Here is a 16,075-nt window from a genome sequence, read left to right on the forward strand (position 1 = left end):
ATGGAGGGGAGTTTTAGTTGTGTGTTGGGCAGTTAAGGAGTGGGGTTGGAGGGTGAACGGTTAGTGCTTTAGTAAGTAAGGGAGAGTCAGACACAAAAATGGTTGTTAGTACAGTTACAACAAAGGTTTGATTCATACAGTAGTATTAGTAACAAATTGTTTTAGTAGTAGTAGTAGTAGTAGTAGTAGTAGTAGTAGTAGTAAAATAATTAGGAGGAGTCTTTAAAGTCCTCTGCAATTTGATTTGTCCAACCAGATCAGATTTTCGGACTGAATGCGTGATATTTTTGTGACAAGGGCTTGTTTTGGTTGAGAAGAAACAAAATGATTCCATCCAAGCTAATAAGGTGGACATGAGCCATGCACTGAATGCCTGGGTGACAACATGGAATATTAAAGGAGAAGTCCATCAGACAAAAACAAACATGAACCAACGGGACACAACAATCAAACCAAAACCACGACAAACAAAAAAAAAAACACTTTGAGAGGAGGCGGCAATGGGAAAAGAGAAACCCAAACAGAATGGCAGAGGGCACCACTTCTACACCAGACAAAATGGCAAAGGAAAAGGCTATGAGGTTTAGGATGACATTAGGACAAGAATGCCAAAGGAAAGAACACCCATCTAGACACGCGTGCTTACTGGCACGGGCTGGGCTAGAGCAGCGAAGTCAACTTTCGGGTTAGGATGCAGATGTCTATGACGCTAGCCAGAAAAAAAAACACACATGCAAACAGGGTGCATGATTCAACAAAAAAAAGAAAATGGTCATGTACGATGAGGGACCAAACCCAATGTAGCAATCACAAATGTATGTAGTCAACAGAATATGGAGAGGGTTTTAAAGAACTGGAAAATCTAAGTGAGGGGAAAAAGGCTTCCACTGTCAACGGTGAATAGAAAGGCAAATGTAACATTCAATTTGTTCAATCTAAGAGCTATATAAAATCCCATGATTTCAATCTCAATCCATGTGTGTGCGTGTGCTAATAACAAGCAGGTGCCAGTAGCTAACGAAAACACCCGACATATCCCTTCCCTTACTCTAACAGGTATAAATACACATTGCCACTAATGGCAAAGTGACTCTGAACATACACCTACTGGAGTTTGATTGATTGAGTAATTTACAGTAGTTATGAAACCCATAACTGGCTGGAATAACAATAGTCTCAGGCTGGTTCTTTGTTTTGCTATTCCGTAGGCTAGCTTTTCCCCTTATGGTTTGCTTCCACTCCCACTCAGGTGTAGTTGTGATGGATGGCTCACACAGCCTCCTGTAGGCAACACTCTTCTAGTCACCTAGAAAATGAAAAGCCGTTCCCCCCCCTCTCTCTTATTTTTTCCTTTTATTTTCTTTTTTTTTTGTAGCAAGGTAAGGAGTGAGGTCGTATTATTTGTTTTAGTAAGTAATACAATTAGAATAAAGTTCATCAAAAGAAAACAAAACCCGAAAATAACAGGGGTGGCTAGAGTTACGTGGCAGTACAGATAATATTAGAACGGTTGATATATGTACGAATATATATAATAGCCATGATATATATATACATATACATATATGCTTTAATGTCATTGGTTTATAAAAAGTAAAATAAAAATTTTAAAAAAAGTTAAGGGGGGTCAACTCTGACATGCATGGGTTGAGGCCAGTAAAACTCAGAGGTAACAAGGTCGTGTTAGTGATGGAGACAGTAGATCGGACATAGTTGAAACATTCCGAGAGATATCCCCCTAAGTGTCATGCAACAATACTGGGGAGAGCAGAACCCACGTTTATTATTGACTTGTGCAAATCCAGTGACAGGAAGTAAGAAACTAACCAACTACATCTACCCGTAAAGGTCAAACAGTACATAATCTCTTTTACCATCTGTTCCACTATGGTGCTAATATATGAAGATCTGTGAAATAATTTACTATTGACTAGTTTAATGTCCTTGACTAACATATTCCACACTTAACAAACTGAATATGAAAAAAACATCTGAAATATAAGATGTCTACACAAATGTTATACATGAAAGAAAAGAATGTACTGTAAATGAGATCTTAATATCTTCCCTAGAGTCTTCAACTGTTTTTTTTGGTAATAAACAAGTAGTGTTAATTGAGTCATTTACACTAGTGGATGGCAATGCTGTAATTCAACAAAATTGCTTATGTAAAGCAATGAAAATTGTATCCTTCTGGGGCATTTTTTATTTATTTAATTGGCACGGATTACCGAAACGTCTTCTAACAAAACAACCACATCAGTATTCATACGCCAACCAGCCTCTAATACTCTCTTTTCGCATTTTGTCCATTCTATCCCTTTCTAAAAAAAATAAATCACTTTCCCCATTTCCTTTAGCAAACCAGTAGCAACGCTGTCTTTGTTGCCTGACTCCGAGCAGTCTGGTTCTGCACAACAAAGCTTTAGTGGCGGACAAGGGGACAATATTTACCATTCAGAGACAATGGCATTTAATTAGGCTGAGTGTTGAGAGTCTAGGTAAGGTCTCAGAGCTGATCCTGCTCAGTCATAAATCACACTATAGGTCTAATGGGATCGGGTCCTCCTTTTGAGGCCCTGCTTTACGGTCTGACCTCCCCCCACTAAATAAGGAGGTGTATATACGGACCTGAACTATCCATGTTTGAGTCGGGAACCACAGGTCTTGGCACATAGAGCCTCACCTGTGGCAAACTATCAAAATGGGTGTCTTGATGCAGCTGGCGCTCGTAAAATGAAGACAGAATAAACATTTTTTACAGGCTGTACTTCTGGATATATTCATTCCCTGCATTGCATTCTCCACAGAACTCGTAGATAGTTGAATAGTATTCTGTTTTACTGGATTGACAAATATTCAAACTTTCTAACACTAAAGACATAGGTCATCTAGTTTCACACATAGTAGAATACTATCCAAATGGCCCTAGTTCTTAATACCTGCCACTGGGGGGGTTGTAATAGTAGGGGTATTTCTCTGTCAATAGAGTCCACTATGCACTTTCACTTCAAGTTCGCTTGTCGCAAGAAAATTGATAGGGGGAAAAACTGAAGTAAATCAGAACTTCTTTGGATAGATTTTGTTATAGTCAATTCAGAAGTTGCTACTGTATCTTTCTTGGAATATTATTCTTTATTTCTTCATGAGGATAGTGTTTGAGGAAAAAAGAAACAAATAAAAGGGGGGAAAAAAAATCAAAGTAACATTTTTTTTTCTTGTAAATTGTTGTTAAATTAATCATTTTAGGACAGACCTCTTTCATTGGATAGGTACAATTTCTGGAAGGAAGGGAGGAGTTTTGGATGGTAAAAAGTGGTAACGAACATAAAGTAAAAGAAAGACAAATAGAGGTGATTTTTTTCCCCCAGCTACCTTGGAATCGATGGAAGTTTTGTATTGCAAACGGAATAGAAAGAGGTAACGGAAACCCAGGGCAAACCAAAGTAAAGACAATTAGAATGATATCTACCATATAATGCAGTTTGTTTACCATAGCGTGTCCAATGCCTGCGTGCTTCAGGAGAAAACAGGGGGAGGAGAAAAAAAACAAAAAGAATGACAAACCGTGAACTCAATAAAGGACACTTCAACGGTAAATAAAGGAGGTTTCGCCTTTTTGAGAAACAAAAACAGGTTCATTAATTTGAGAATATAGGCGATAATAATCCAACCAATCAATCCTTGAAATGTCCAAAATGAAATAAATTTGGATGATACAAATCATCCAAATAAAGAAATAAAGAAAGTCATTGGAAACTTTTTTTGTTGCTGTATTAAAGGGTTGTCCAAAAATAAAAGAGATAAAACAATATCATTGTATTTGTTAGTACGTAAGTTCACACATTAAGTAGAAAAAAAGAACAGATGACTCACATTCCGTGAATGACACAGTGTTAGTTGTAAAAAAAACAAAAAAGGTAAAGGAAAACCAAATCACAAAAGAAAATAGTAAATTGGAGAATTCTTAAGCTTTTTGTTAGTAAAAAGACAAGAGTTAGCAAATTAATTTTCACATAGAGGGGTTGGGGGCAGATTGGGGGGTTGGGCTTGTTTCTGAGTGGGGAAGGGAATGAAGGAAAAGCAGTTCAGTATTAGTAGTAACCACTTCTGCTAGTCTTGGCTGTGGGTGTGGCTGGTAGGAGGGACAAGCTCCTTAGAATCGGTGTTCCATTTGCAGGGGGTGTGGCCAATCATATTCCGAATGGTTGGCAGGTTATATTTTCCCAAGCAAACATTTTCTCAGGTTGCTTTTCTTAAAGATCTTGTGCAAGAGCCAGTTTAGGGAGTATGGAGAAGCCAGAAAAATAAAAAATAAAACATATCAAAGGGTAAATGATCACAATTATCACAATAGTTAAAATCGCTAAGAGAACAAGGACAGCAGCATTGACGATGATAATCAGAAAGTTAAGGATATTCAATTTCAATGGGGTATATAAGAAAAACAAAACAAAAATGACATGTATTGCATATTGTAGCAGAGAGAAAGAAGGAAAGAAAGGTTTGAAAGGCATTTTGTTCCTTTTGGGCGATGCAGTATCATTGTGTCTGTGTCCTGAAAGAGAGAGATATTCAGTTATTTGAGTTCACTTCCAAAACACGCAATAACCCATATCCTCTGCCCCTAGGGAGAGAAACAAACACAAAATGGACACTGTGTTAGAAGTCGACTATTTATATGCACTTGATGACAAACAGTAGCCTGGCTTTTCCTCACAATTCACTGTGAATGATGACAATGAAAATACTGTATGCACCAATGTTGGATTTGCAAGTTGTCATGTGATGCCTGTATGACGCCTGATGTCATTTTAACCTTAATTCCCAACTAGAGGAGAATGTATAGCTTTTAAATAGATCACTGTACTTCTCTCTGACTTGGTATGTTCATATCTCACAATGTTGTGCCAGACGGTAAAGATAGATCACCAGTGTGTGTGTGTGTGTGTGTGTGTGTGTGTGTGTGTGTGTGTGTGTGTGTGTGTGTGCGCATGCTTGCGTGAGTGTGTACATTTGTGCTTATGGGCAAAAATGCAGTACAGAGCCTTCCCACTGGGCAAAAATTGGTTGAATCATTGTTGTTTCCACGTCATTTCAACAACAAAAAAGCAATGTGATGACGTTGAATCAACGCTGAATCAACGTGGAAAACTGATTCGATTTGCAAAAAGTCGTGTGGGAATTTCTGATTTTTTTTCAACCTACTTTTAACCTAAGTCCAATGACATGGGGAATATCTTTTTGAATTCATGTTAGTTGACAACTCAACCAAATGCAAATTGAACCTAGACATTGAAATGACGTCTGTGCCCAGTGGGTTGTAGCTTTTTCTGTACGTGCCCAAAGGGTTTACTTTGTGTGTTTATGAGTGGGAGTGAATAAGAGTGGCAGCCACACATCTGAACACCACAGTGGCAGTGGGGTTAGTCAGAAAAAGAAGATGGCCGCTCACTGTTTGATCCGGGTCACCAGATCCGGGTAAGCAGTGTCAAGCACCCCCGCTCTGCCGCTAATGATTTATGTTAATCCATTAATTAGGTAAATAAGTTCCAACAGTGGGTGTGAAATTTGCATATGTATGCCTCTGCCTCGTCAAAGACCCACACTGTGCTTGTGTCTCTAATCGTAACAAAACACAGACACAGATACATCAAACTCAAAATAGGGATTGAAAGGGACTGGGGATGCAAAACAATGGTTTATTAAATAAGACAAATGACGGTCTATGAAGGTGACAATCACTGTGTGTCTTTGTCTAACGGACAGATAGCAATTATGTGAATTTGTGCGAAGCGTGTTTAAATATTATGTTTGTGGTGTTTCAGATCCCCCCCCCAGTGTTTGATATCTGAATCCTGAACTGATCTCGTATCTTTAAGATGTTCTTACATTCAGGGAAAAGTTGCGGAATGCATGTGGAAAATGTATCTCCTCAGACTGCTGACGATCTTTAAATGGACATATAAAGAGGGAGGAAGCAAAGTATGGAGAGAAGTCATCCCTTCGTCAACGTTTTGGAGAAAGAGAAGACACATTAACACCCTGAATTGACCAAGAAAAGTCGGTATAAGAGATCTTCGACCAACATTCCAGGCCTACACTCCTCCTTTCTCTTCTAACCATGTCATTTTTATTTCTATTTAACCTTTATTTTATCAGGGAGTCATAGCGTGACCGCATGTTAAATAATTCAAGCGAAGACGGGCAAGGAAAGTCAGAGGGAAGAAAGAGGTATAGCTCAATATACCAGCTCCTGAAACCATCGGAGATCGCTTAAACTTTTATGAACCTGTAGAGTGAGGGGGAGAAAGACAGAGAGAAATGAAAGATGGCAGAGATCCAAAGGAATTGAAATAGAGTGTTCCGAGAGAGAGAGAGAGAGAGAGAGAGAGAGAGAGAGAGAGAGAGAGAGAGAGAGAGAGAGTGAAAAACCGACACATAACTGCCTTTCACGTATACAGGAACACACGTCTCAACTTCAGCCTGCCAGTGGGTATACTCAACAAGGCCTCCCTATTTTCAAAGTCTTCAGCTGTGGCATTGACGGCCCTCGTCCGCCCTCGCCTTCCCTGTCTGTAATTGACTCATCTGGGACAGGGAGGCAGGGAGGAGGCGGTGGTCATTGTTTGCTGATGGGGGATAAAACTAATCGTGTAAACAAGGAGCAGGCCCCGATAAATAACTTTTTTTATAAGCTCGCTCAGCAGCTCCCTGCATTATTAATGTGGGGAAGAGACTATAAAGAGCTATTAGCATTGTTTCACCATTGTAGCCTTCCACTTGCGGAAGGAAAGGAGAGAATTGACATGTCTTGTCTGTCAACAGTCTGGGGGAAGTGGCAAATCGCTAAGGCCCAGAAGCAAATGAGATGACAGCCGGATCGTGTTGACCGAGTAGCAGTAAATGAGGCGTTTGATCTTTACGTACATGTCACAATGGACAAAGTTGAACTATCACCGTGAGCACAATCCAGATAAATATTTAATGCGGCTGTAAAAAAGATCAATGGTTGGGCAGACTCTGAAAAGGCCCACTGTAGCATAGGTCTGTGTGGATTTATAACACATAACAAGAGAACGGTAAGACTGATGACCGCTTTCATACAAAATTTCCAATTTAGCCAATAATAGTCCGTGATAAAAAGGGACAGGGATAAATCGTATTGGCTGGAATGAATGGTTAGTGTTTTTCATTAGACCTGAGGTAGTTGAGAGGGTAATGGGTTTTATAGAGTGGGATACGATTAGAGCACTACTCCTGGAAGAGAGTCTGCATACAGAACTCATATTGAAATGGTCACAGAGCTGATCATTCAGGGAACATCACCTACTATGCCTTCAGAAAGTATTCCTACCCCCTCGACTTATTCCGCATTATGTTGTTTTACAGGCTGAATTGTCACCCATCTACACACAATACCCCATAATGACAAGGGGAAAATATGTTTTTAGACATTTTAGCAAATTTATAGACAATTTAAGACCGACATATTTAATTAATATAAGTATTCACACCCCCGAGCCAATACTTTGTTAAAAGCATATTTGACAGTGATTACAGGTGTGTGTGTCTCTAAGAGCTTTCCACACTTGGATTGTGCAGCATTATTCACTTCAATATTCTTCAAGCTCTGTCAAATTGGTTGTTGATCCATGCTAGACAACCATTTTCACGTCTTGCCATAGATTTTCTAGTAGACCTATGTCAAAACTGTAACTCGGCCAATCGGGAACATTCCCTGTCTTCTTGGTAACCAGCTCCAGTGTAGATTTGGCTTTGTGTTTTAGGTTATTTTCCTGTTGAAAGGGGAATTCATCTCCCAGTGTCTGGTGGAAAGAAAACTGAACCAGGTTATCCTCTAGGATTTCGAATCAGATTCTATTAGTCACATGCGCCGAATACAACAGGTTAACAACACCTTAAAGTGAAATGCTTACTTACCGGCCCCTAACCGGCAGTGCAGTTTAAAAAAATACAGATAAGAATAAAAGATAAAAGTAACAAGTAATTAGAAAAATAACAATATATACAGGGGGGTGCCGGTACAGAGTCAATGTGCGGGGGCACCGGTTAGTTGTAGTATGTACGTGTCTCAGTAGTATGTACATGCAGTAGCATGTACATTCTCATTATCATGAGACACTCTACCTCAGGTGACCAATGGCTCGAGACTTCTTTAGATATCGTGCACCAGCTGTTATTTACATATTTAAATACATAGACCGCCGCCCCTGGTCTTACCAGACGCCACTGTTCTATGTACCGATGCCGGTACATGGTGTAACCAGCCAGCTGTATGTTGATATTGTCATCGTTTAGCCACGACTCCGTGAAGCATAAGATGTTACAGTTTTTAATGTCCCGATAATGTCCCGTAATCATCCCAAAAAAGTGTCAATTTTATTGTCCAAAGACTGCATGTTTGCGAGCAGAATTGAGGGGAGTGGGGGTTTATTAGATAGCCTCCTACTCCTCAGAAGGCAGCCCGCCCTCCAGCCTCTCTTTCTCCACTTCCTCTTTACGCAGATCACAGGGGACGGGGCCTGTTCCCGAGGGAGCCGTATATCCTCCGCCTCGGGCTCGTCAGAGTCGTGAACGAAGAAAAATGATTCCGCTAGTCCGTGGTGAGTAATTACAGTCCTGATGTCTAGAAGTCATTTTCGGTCATAAGAGATGGTAGAGGCAACATTATGTACAAAAATAGAAAAAAATAAGTTACAAACAACGCAGATAAATGAACAAAAAAACACAATCGGTTGGGGGCAAAATGTCTGCCTTCTGTTCAGGCGCCAATGTATCCTCCTGATTTTGCCTGTGGTTAGCGCAATTCCATTTTTTTTTATCCTGAAAAACTCCCCAGTCCTTAACAATTACAAGCATACCCATAACATGACGCATCCACCACTATGCTTGAAAATATGAAGAGTGGTACTCGGTAATGTGTTGTATTGGATTTGCCCCAAACTTAATTGCTTTGCCACATTTTTTGCAGTTTTACTTTAATGCCTTGTTGCAAACAGGATCATGTTTTGGAATATTTTTATTCTGTATAGGCTTCCTCCTTTTCACCCTGTCAATTAGGTTAGTATTGTGGAGTAACTAGAATGTTGTTGATCCATCCTCAGTTTTCTCCTATCCTAGCCATTAAACTCAGTAAATGTTTTAAAGTCTCCATTGGCCTCATGGTGAAATCTCTGAGTGGTTTCCTTCCTCTCCGGCAACTGAGTTAGGAAGGACACCTGTATCCTTGTTGTGACTGGGTGTATTGATACACCATCCAAAGTGTAATTAATAACTTCACTATGCTCAAATGGATATTCAATGTCTGCTTTTTAATTTGTTTTACACATCTACCAAAAGGTGCCCTTCTTTGTGAGGCATTGGAAAAAGATCCCTGGTCTTTGTAGTTGAATCTGTGTTTGAAATTCACTGCTCGACTGAGAGACCTTACAGATAATTGTATGTGTGGGGTACAGAGTAAATCCAGGCAATTTATTTTATGAGTTGTTAGGCACCTTTTTGACTCCGGAACTTATTTAGGCTTGCCATAACAAAGGGGTTGAATACTTTCAGCTTTAATTGTATTTTAATTTGTACAAATGTCAATAAACATAATTCCACTTTAACATAATGGGGTACTGTGTGTAGGACAGTGACAAAATATCAATTGAATCCATTTTAAATTCAGACTGTAACACAACAAAATGTGGGAAAAGTCAAGTGGTGTGAATACTTTCTGGAGGCACTGTATGCTATCAAATGACTCGGAGGATACTCAACATGCGGTTGCTGAGGGATGTGCGAGTGTGCGTGGGTGCGTTTGGTGTGTTGTGTGCATGCATGTATGCGCTCATGTTTGTATTTGATCTGGCATATGTATATGTCTTGTATGCACCACATGTTGCAGCAGAGGTGTCAGTGGAGTATTGCTTTAGTGAGATCTACAGCAGTGTGGTCAAGGGAGTATTGCTTTAGTGAGATCTCCAGCAGTGTGGTCAGGGGAGTATTGCTTTAGTGAGATCTACAGCAGTGTGGTCAGGGGAGTATTGCTTTAGTGAGATCTACAGCAGTGTGGTCAGGGGAGTATTGCTTTAGTGATATCTACAGCAGTGTGGTCAGGGGAGTATTGCTCTAGTGAGATCTACAGCAGTGTGGTTAGGGGAGTATTGCTCTAGTGAGATCTACAGCAGTGTGGTCAGGGGAGTATTGCTTTAGTGAGATCTACAGCAGTGTGGTCAGGGGAGTATTGCTTTAGTGATATCTACAGCAGTGTGGTCAGGGGAGTATTGCTCTAGTGAGATCTACAGCAGTGTGGTCAGGGGAGTATTGCTTTAGTGAGATCTCCAGCAGTGTGGTCAGGGGAAGCCGAGAGGTGTCTTTCTAGCAGGTAGTTAGTTCCGCTTTCATTCCAATCCTCTCCTTGATACTCCCCTTCCTCCTTTCCTTCCTTCCTTCCCTCCCTCCGCTCTCAACCATAACACCACAGCCTGGGCTCCCAGTAATGGAAATTGACAGAACAGCTCCAGGTGACAATATAAATGTCAGCGCAATTACGCCAGGGAGAGAGAGCTAGGCAAACAGGTGGGACTGGTGTGTGTGCAGCCACAAGTGAAAATGATGGCTAATAGTACCTAAGTAGACATTTCTTCTGTGTTATCCCTCTCTCTGAAAGTATATCACTCTCTCTCTCTCCCTCTCTTTTCCCCTCAGTTTGTGTATTTCAAAAATGCTACCTGCAACATTTGTGAGTATGCTCTAATGGTCCAGAGATTTTTTACATAATTATAGGTCTGGTTAAAATGGCTGTAAGATGCAAACTAGGACATGAATAAACATGACAGTTGGTGACAGAGCTGTTAGTGGTAAACAAGGGGCTCTTTCTGAGTGAGAAGGGTTGAAGATGTTAATGTAGGCAAACACACACACACACACAAGCACTTGTTCATACAAACTACATATTAGCAAACAAATGGGATGCTATGCAAAGGACATGCAGATGATTGCTATTGACTTGAATGTTGAGTAGCGATTCAAACAAATGTTCATACATCGGCATGAGCTAAATGTCTTTGGCCAGAAGCTCTCTTCTACCTGTGTGCAGAACATTCAGCAGACTCATGAGAGCTGATATACCGCATCCCATTTCACCCAACTGGTACACCGCATGCCATTTCACCCAACTGGTACACCGCATGCCATTTCACCCAACTATTATACCGCATGCCATTTTACCCAACTGTTACACCGCTTGCCATTTCACCCAACTGTTATACCACATGCCATTTCACCCAACTATTATACCGCATGCCATTTTACCCAACTGTTACACCACTTGCCATTTCACCCAACTGTTATACCACATGCCATTTCACCCAACTGTTACACCGCTTGCCATTTCACCCAACTGTTATACCACATGCCATTTCACCCAACTATTATACCGCATGCCATTTTACCCAACTGTTACACCACTTGCCATTTCACCCAACTGTTATACCACATGCCATTTCACCCAACTGTTGCACCGCAAGCCATTTCACCCAACTGTTACACCGCATGCCATTTCACCCAACTGTTACACCGCATGCCATTTCACCCAACTGTTACACCGCATGCCATTTCACCCAACTGTTACACCGCATGCCATTTCACCCAACTGTTACACCGCATGCCATTTCACCCAACTGTTACACCGCATGCCATTTCACCCAACTGTTACACCGCATGCCATTTCACCCAACTGTTACACTGCATGCCATTTCACCCAACTGTTACACCGCATGCCATTTCACCCAACTGTTACCCCGCATGCCTTTTCACCCAACTGTTACACCGCATGCCATTTCACCCAAATGTTACACCGCATGCCATTTCACCCAACTGTTACACCGCATGCCATTTCACCCAACAGTTACACTGCATGCCATTTTACCCAACTGTTACCCCGCATGCCATTTCACCCAACTGTTACACTGCATACCATTTCATCCAACTGTTACCCCGCATGCCATTTCACCCAACTGTTACACCGCATACCATTTCATCCAACTGTTACACTGCATGCCATTTCACCCAACTGTTACACACTGCATGCCATTTCACCCACAGATAATCGTCGATAGAGGGAGGTGATCAGTGGCTCTGCTATCGCGACTAGTTCTTGCTGGTGGAAATGTTACGGGAAAGGCATGGTTAACCCTACGAGAGCTGTGCTACTCTTTAGACTAGAGAGAGAGGGGATTAAATATGTTATTAGGTCAGGGGGTGGTGGCGCTGAAGTGGTTCATACCTCTCCTGTATGGAAATACAGTGTTAACCCTACGAGAGCTCTGCTACTCTATAGAGATACAGAGGCAGACTATAGTATGTGATGAGGACAGTACTGGCACTGAAGTGGTTCATGCCTCTTCTGTACCGGAGGCAGAAACATAAACAGGCTCGAGATGAAACAACAACAGCGGACTGGCTGGTTGCTAGGTGACAAATTATGAGCGGGGAGAGGAGATGCAAGTGGAAGGGAGAGGAGGAATTGATTTGACGACTATTCTGCATTCTAGTGGCTTCCTCTCTGTGTCGATGAAGGTTGACGCTGTGGGATGGAGAGAGGAAGGGAAGAAGGGATGGAAGGGGAGGGAGAGGGGGGCATAATTGCAGTTGTTAGTTTGATGATGCCAAACAGAGAGGGATAGAAAAACAGCAGGAGAAGAGATGCAGAAGAATGTCCAAGAAGCCCCGCTATTGATTGTGGTGCTGGTTGTTCTTTCTGCTGCCTATGGAATGATTCAATCATTCCTCATCCCATACAAAGGTAGAGCTAGCCTTTTTAAGCCCCTGATTCTCAAGCTCCAGTGTGTGTGTGCATGTGTGTGTCTGCACATGATTATGTCAAATCAAATCAAAGTTCATTGGACTGGCGGGTGCAGAGAAATGCTTGTGTTGCTAGCTCCTAACAGCGCAGTAGAATGTCAAACAAGTGCAAAAATAATCGAAAAACTAAAAACAAGAGTGTGTGCCTCTTCATGCATGAGTGTGCGTGCACTCTGTACACGCACAGTGTGTCCTGCCTGCAGCACATCAAAGGCAATGTGTTGGAGGAGCTGAACTCAGGGCACTGGGAACCTCAGGGCAGTGCGCTCAGAGCAGTGCGCTCAGCACCTAAGAACAAGACAAATCTGTTTGATCCCACAATTAATCCAATGGCTGAAACCAAGGTCTAATTATATAGAAGGAAATGGGATTAGAGCACTAGATAGAGAGAGAAAGAGAAAGTGAATGAGCAGAGCGCGAGAGGGAGAAAAAGAAAGAGAGCGAACAGGAAAGGTGTTCAAGACTTCAAATGTCTCAGTCACCAGACGTAAGCTAAGCCTTCTCCCCAGTTCACAGACACACGAGCAGCCAATACTTTGTTGTTAAGCCACAGAGGGAATAAAAGAAAGCCTTTCATATTCCATCACTCGCTAAACTGTGCTCTACATCCCAGAGAAGCTTTCTCTCTTTCACTGCAGGTAGAGTGTCATACACGTGGACACACACACACCCAACCCTCCCATCCTCATACACTCACTGATGTCCTGCAGCTCTCCCTGTCTGGATCATGTTTCCTATTGGTTGTAGGTCCACCCCCGAGGGCCTACGGTGCCAGTTCTGCACACAGACAGATAGACAGCCCCTGACTGTGCTTACTGTATTACCCTCTTTCGGTAAGTGGTTTGGAATGAGACCTAAAGATCCAAACTGCAAGAAAGATCCCTGCTCCCCTTTTCTGGCAGCAGCAGTATGTGAATATCACGTCTGTGTCTCTTCCCTGTAGCCTGTGCCTCATATCAGGTTTAGCTGCACAGTTGTTACATTTCAGTGTATTGGTATCTGTATTTCCATGGTTTACACGTTGCAAAAACCAGCCTTGAAGTACTAGATTTCCTTAAGAAAGGGGACAAAATCCAGCACAGATAACATAATACATTTAGCCACTTAGAGCGGAAATGAACCTACTGGGCACACATTGTTTCCACGTCATTTCACTGAAATGACATTGAACCAACGTGGAAAAGGTGTTCAATTGACGTCTGTGCCCAGTGTGAATCGACTGAAGTGGGAGAGATGGGGATATTGGCAGAATCTCCTTAATGTTCATCCTCTCCTGCCGAATCCTAACATCTCTGATGGGGAGCACTCTATAATCAAAAAACTATTTCAGACAGAGAGCAAACGCAATGAGGAGGCTTCATTCATAATGACAGAAGATGTCTTTACTCTCTCAAGTCAGTGTGTGTGTGTCAGTAATATCAAGGCAATTCGCTGTTCTCTCACTGATTAGGACACTGCTTCTGACCAGAGCACTATGGGTCCTGGTAAAAAAAGTAGTGCACTATATATATAGGGAAAAGGGTCTGAATTGGGACAAAGCCTAGTTGTATGGAACATGGAGAGGATATTGATTATTGAGGGTAATATACAGTGGCAAGAAAAAGTATGTGAACCCTTGAAAATCACCTGGATTTTCTGCATAAATTAGTCATCAAATTTGATCTGATCTTCATATAAGTCCCAACAATACACAAACACAGTGTGCTTAAATTAATACACACACATTATTGTATTTGTCTCGTCTATATTGAATACATCATATAAACAATCACAGTGTAGGTTGGAAAAAGTATGTGAACCCCTAGGCTAATGACTTCTCCAAAAACTAATTGGAGTCAGGAGTCAGCTAACCTGGAGTCCAATCAATGAGACGATAGGGTCTAGTTTCCTGAATTTCCAGCTGACTGACTTGCCCAAAGTAAACGGCCTGCTACTCAGGCCCAGAAGCCAGGATATGCATATAATTGGTAGTATTGGATAGAAAACACATTGAGGTTTCTAAAACTGTTTAAAATAATGTCTGAGAGTATAACACAATTGATATGGCAGGCAAAAATCAGAAGAAAAATCTACCGGAATGTTTTTGTTTTTTTTAGGTCCCAGGCTCTTATAATGGAAGCCTATTGTTCCTATGTTATTCTGTCTCCCAGATTGCAATTTCTATGGCTTCCACTAGATATCAACAGTCTTTATTCAAGGTTCCAGGCTTTTTTTTTGAAAAACAAGCAAGAATTTGGAGATTTGGTTAGGAACAATATCAGTCTTTTGGTCTTTTGCTTTCCTATTGAACATACTACTTTCCGTATGAAATATTATCGTTTATTTACATTTGATAGTACCTGAGGATTAAATAGAAATGTAATTTGACTTGTTTGGACAAAGTATAGCGGTAGCTTTTTGGACTCCTTTTTCTGCATGTTGAACGAGTGGATTACTGAAATCGATGGCGCCAACTAAACTGACTTTTTGGGATATAAAGAAGGATTTTATCTAACAAAACGTTGTAGCTGGGACCCTTGGGAATGGAAACAAAGGAAGATCTTCAAAAGTAAGTGATTTATTTAATCGCTATTTGTGATTTTATGAAGCCTGTGCTGGTTGTAAAATATGTTGATGTGGGGCGCCGTCCTCAGACATTCGCATGGAATGCTTTCACCGTAAAGCCTATTGTAAATTGGACAAAGCAGTTAGATTAACAAGAATTTAAGCTTTTAAATGATATAAGATACTTGTATGTTCATGAATGTTTAATATTAAGATTATTTATATGAATTGCGTGCCCTCCAATTTCACTGGATGTTGTCAGCTGGTGTCCCACTATAGGGATGCCTATCCCTAAGAATTAAGAAGAATCCTAGAGTGTCAGCTACAGACTTACAGAAACCTCTGGAACATGCTAACATCTCTGTTGACGAATCTACGATACGTAAAACACCAAACAGGAGTAGTGTTCATGGGAGGACACCACGGAGGAAGCCACTGCTGTCCAAAAAAACCATTGCTGCACGTCTGAAGTTCGCGAAAGAGCACCTGGATGTTCCACAGCACTTCTAGCAAAATATTCTGTGGATAGATTAAACTAAAGTTCAGTTGTTTGGAAGGAACACAACACTATGTGAGGAGAAAAAAAGGCACAACACATGTCAAAACCTCATCCCAACTGTAAAGTCTGGTGGAGGGAGCATCATGGTTTGGGGCTGCTTTG

The 16,075-nt window shown here is 41.3% G+C and overlaps 1 protein-coding gene across 13 annotated transcripts in view; it reads right to left on the bottom strand.

The window, feature by feature from the left end:
* The window catches only part of nrxn2b (neurexin 2b), a 1,005,166-nt gene that overhangs the window by 556,141 nt on the left and 432,950 nt on the right, over positions 1-16,075 (bottom strand). For 10 of the 13 annotated variants that reach the window (XM_090183934.1, XM_036987702.2, XM_090183933.1 and 7 more), the window contains one exon: positions 3,494-3,517. The exons of the other annotated variants lie outside the window; for them this stretch is intronic. In XM_090183934.1, the coding sequence (XP_090040060.1) occupies positions 3,494-3,517 (24 nt within the window). The remainder of the gene's footprint in view (positions 1-3,493; positions 3,518-16,075) is intronic. 13 annotated transcript variants of the gene reach the window in all.

Source organism: Oncorhynchus mykiss, chromosome 9 (genome assembly GCF_057628025.1).
Source record: "Oncorhynchus mykiss isolate SJ-2025 chromosome 9, ASM5762802v1, whole genome shotgun sequence".
NCBI classification, from domain to species: Eukaryota; Metazoa; Chordata; class Actinopteri; order Salmoniformes; family Salmonidae; genus Oncorhynchus; species Oncorhynchus mykiss.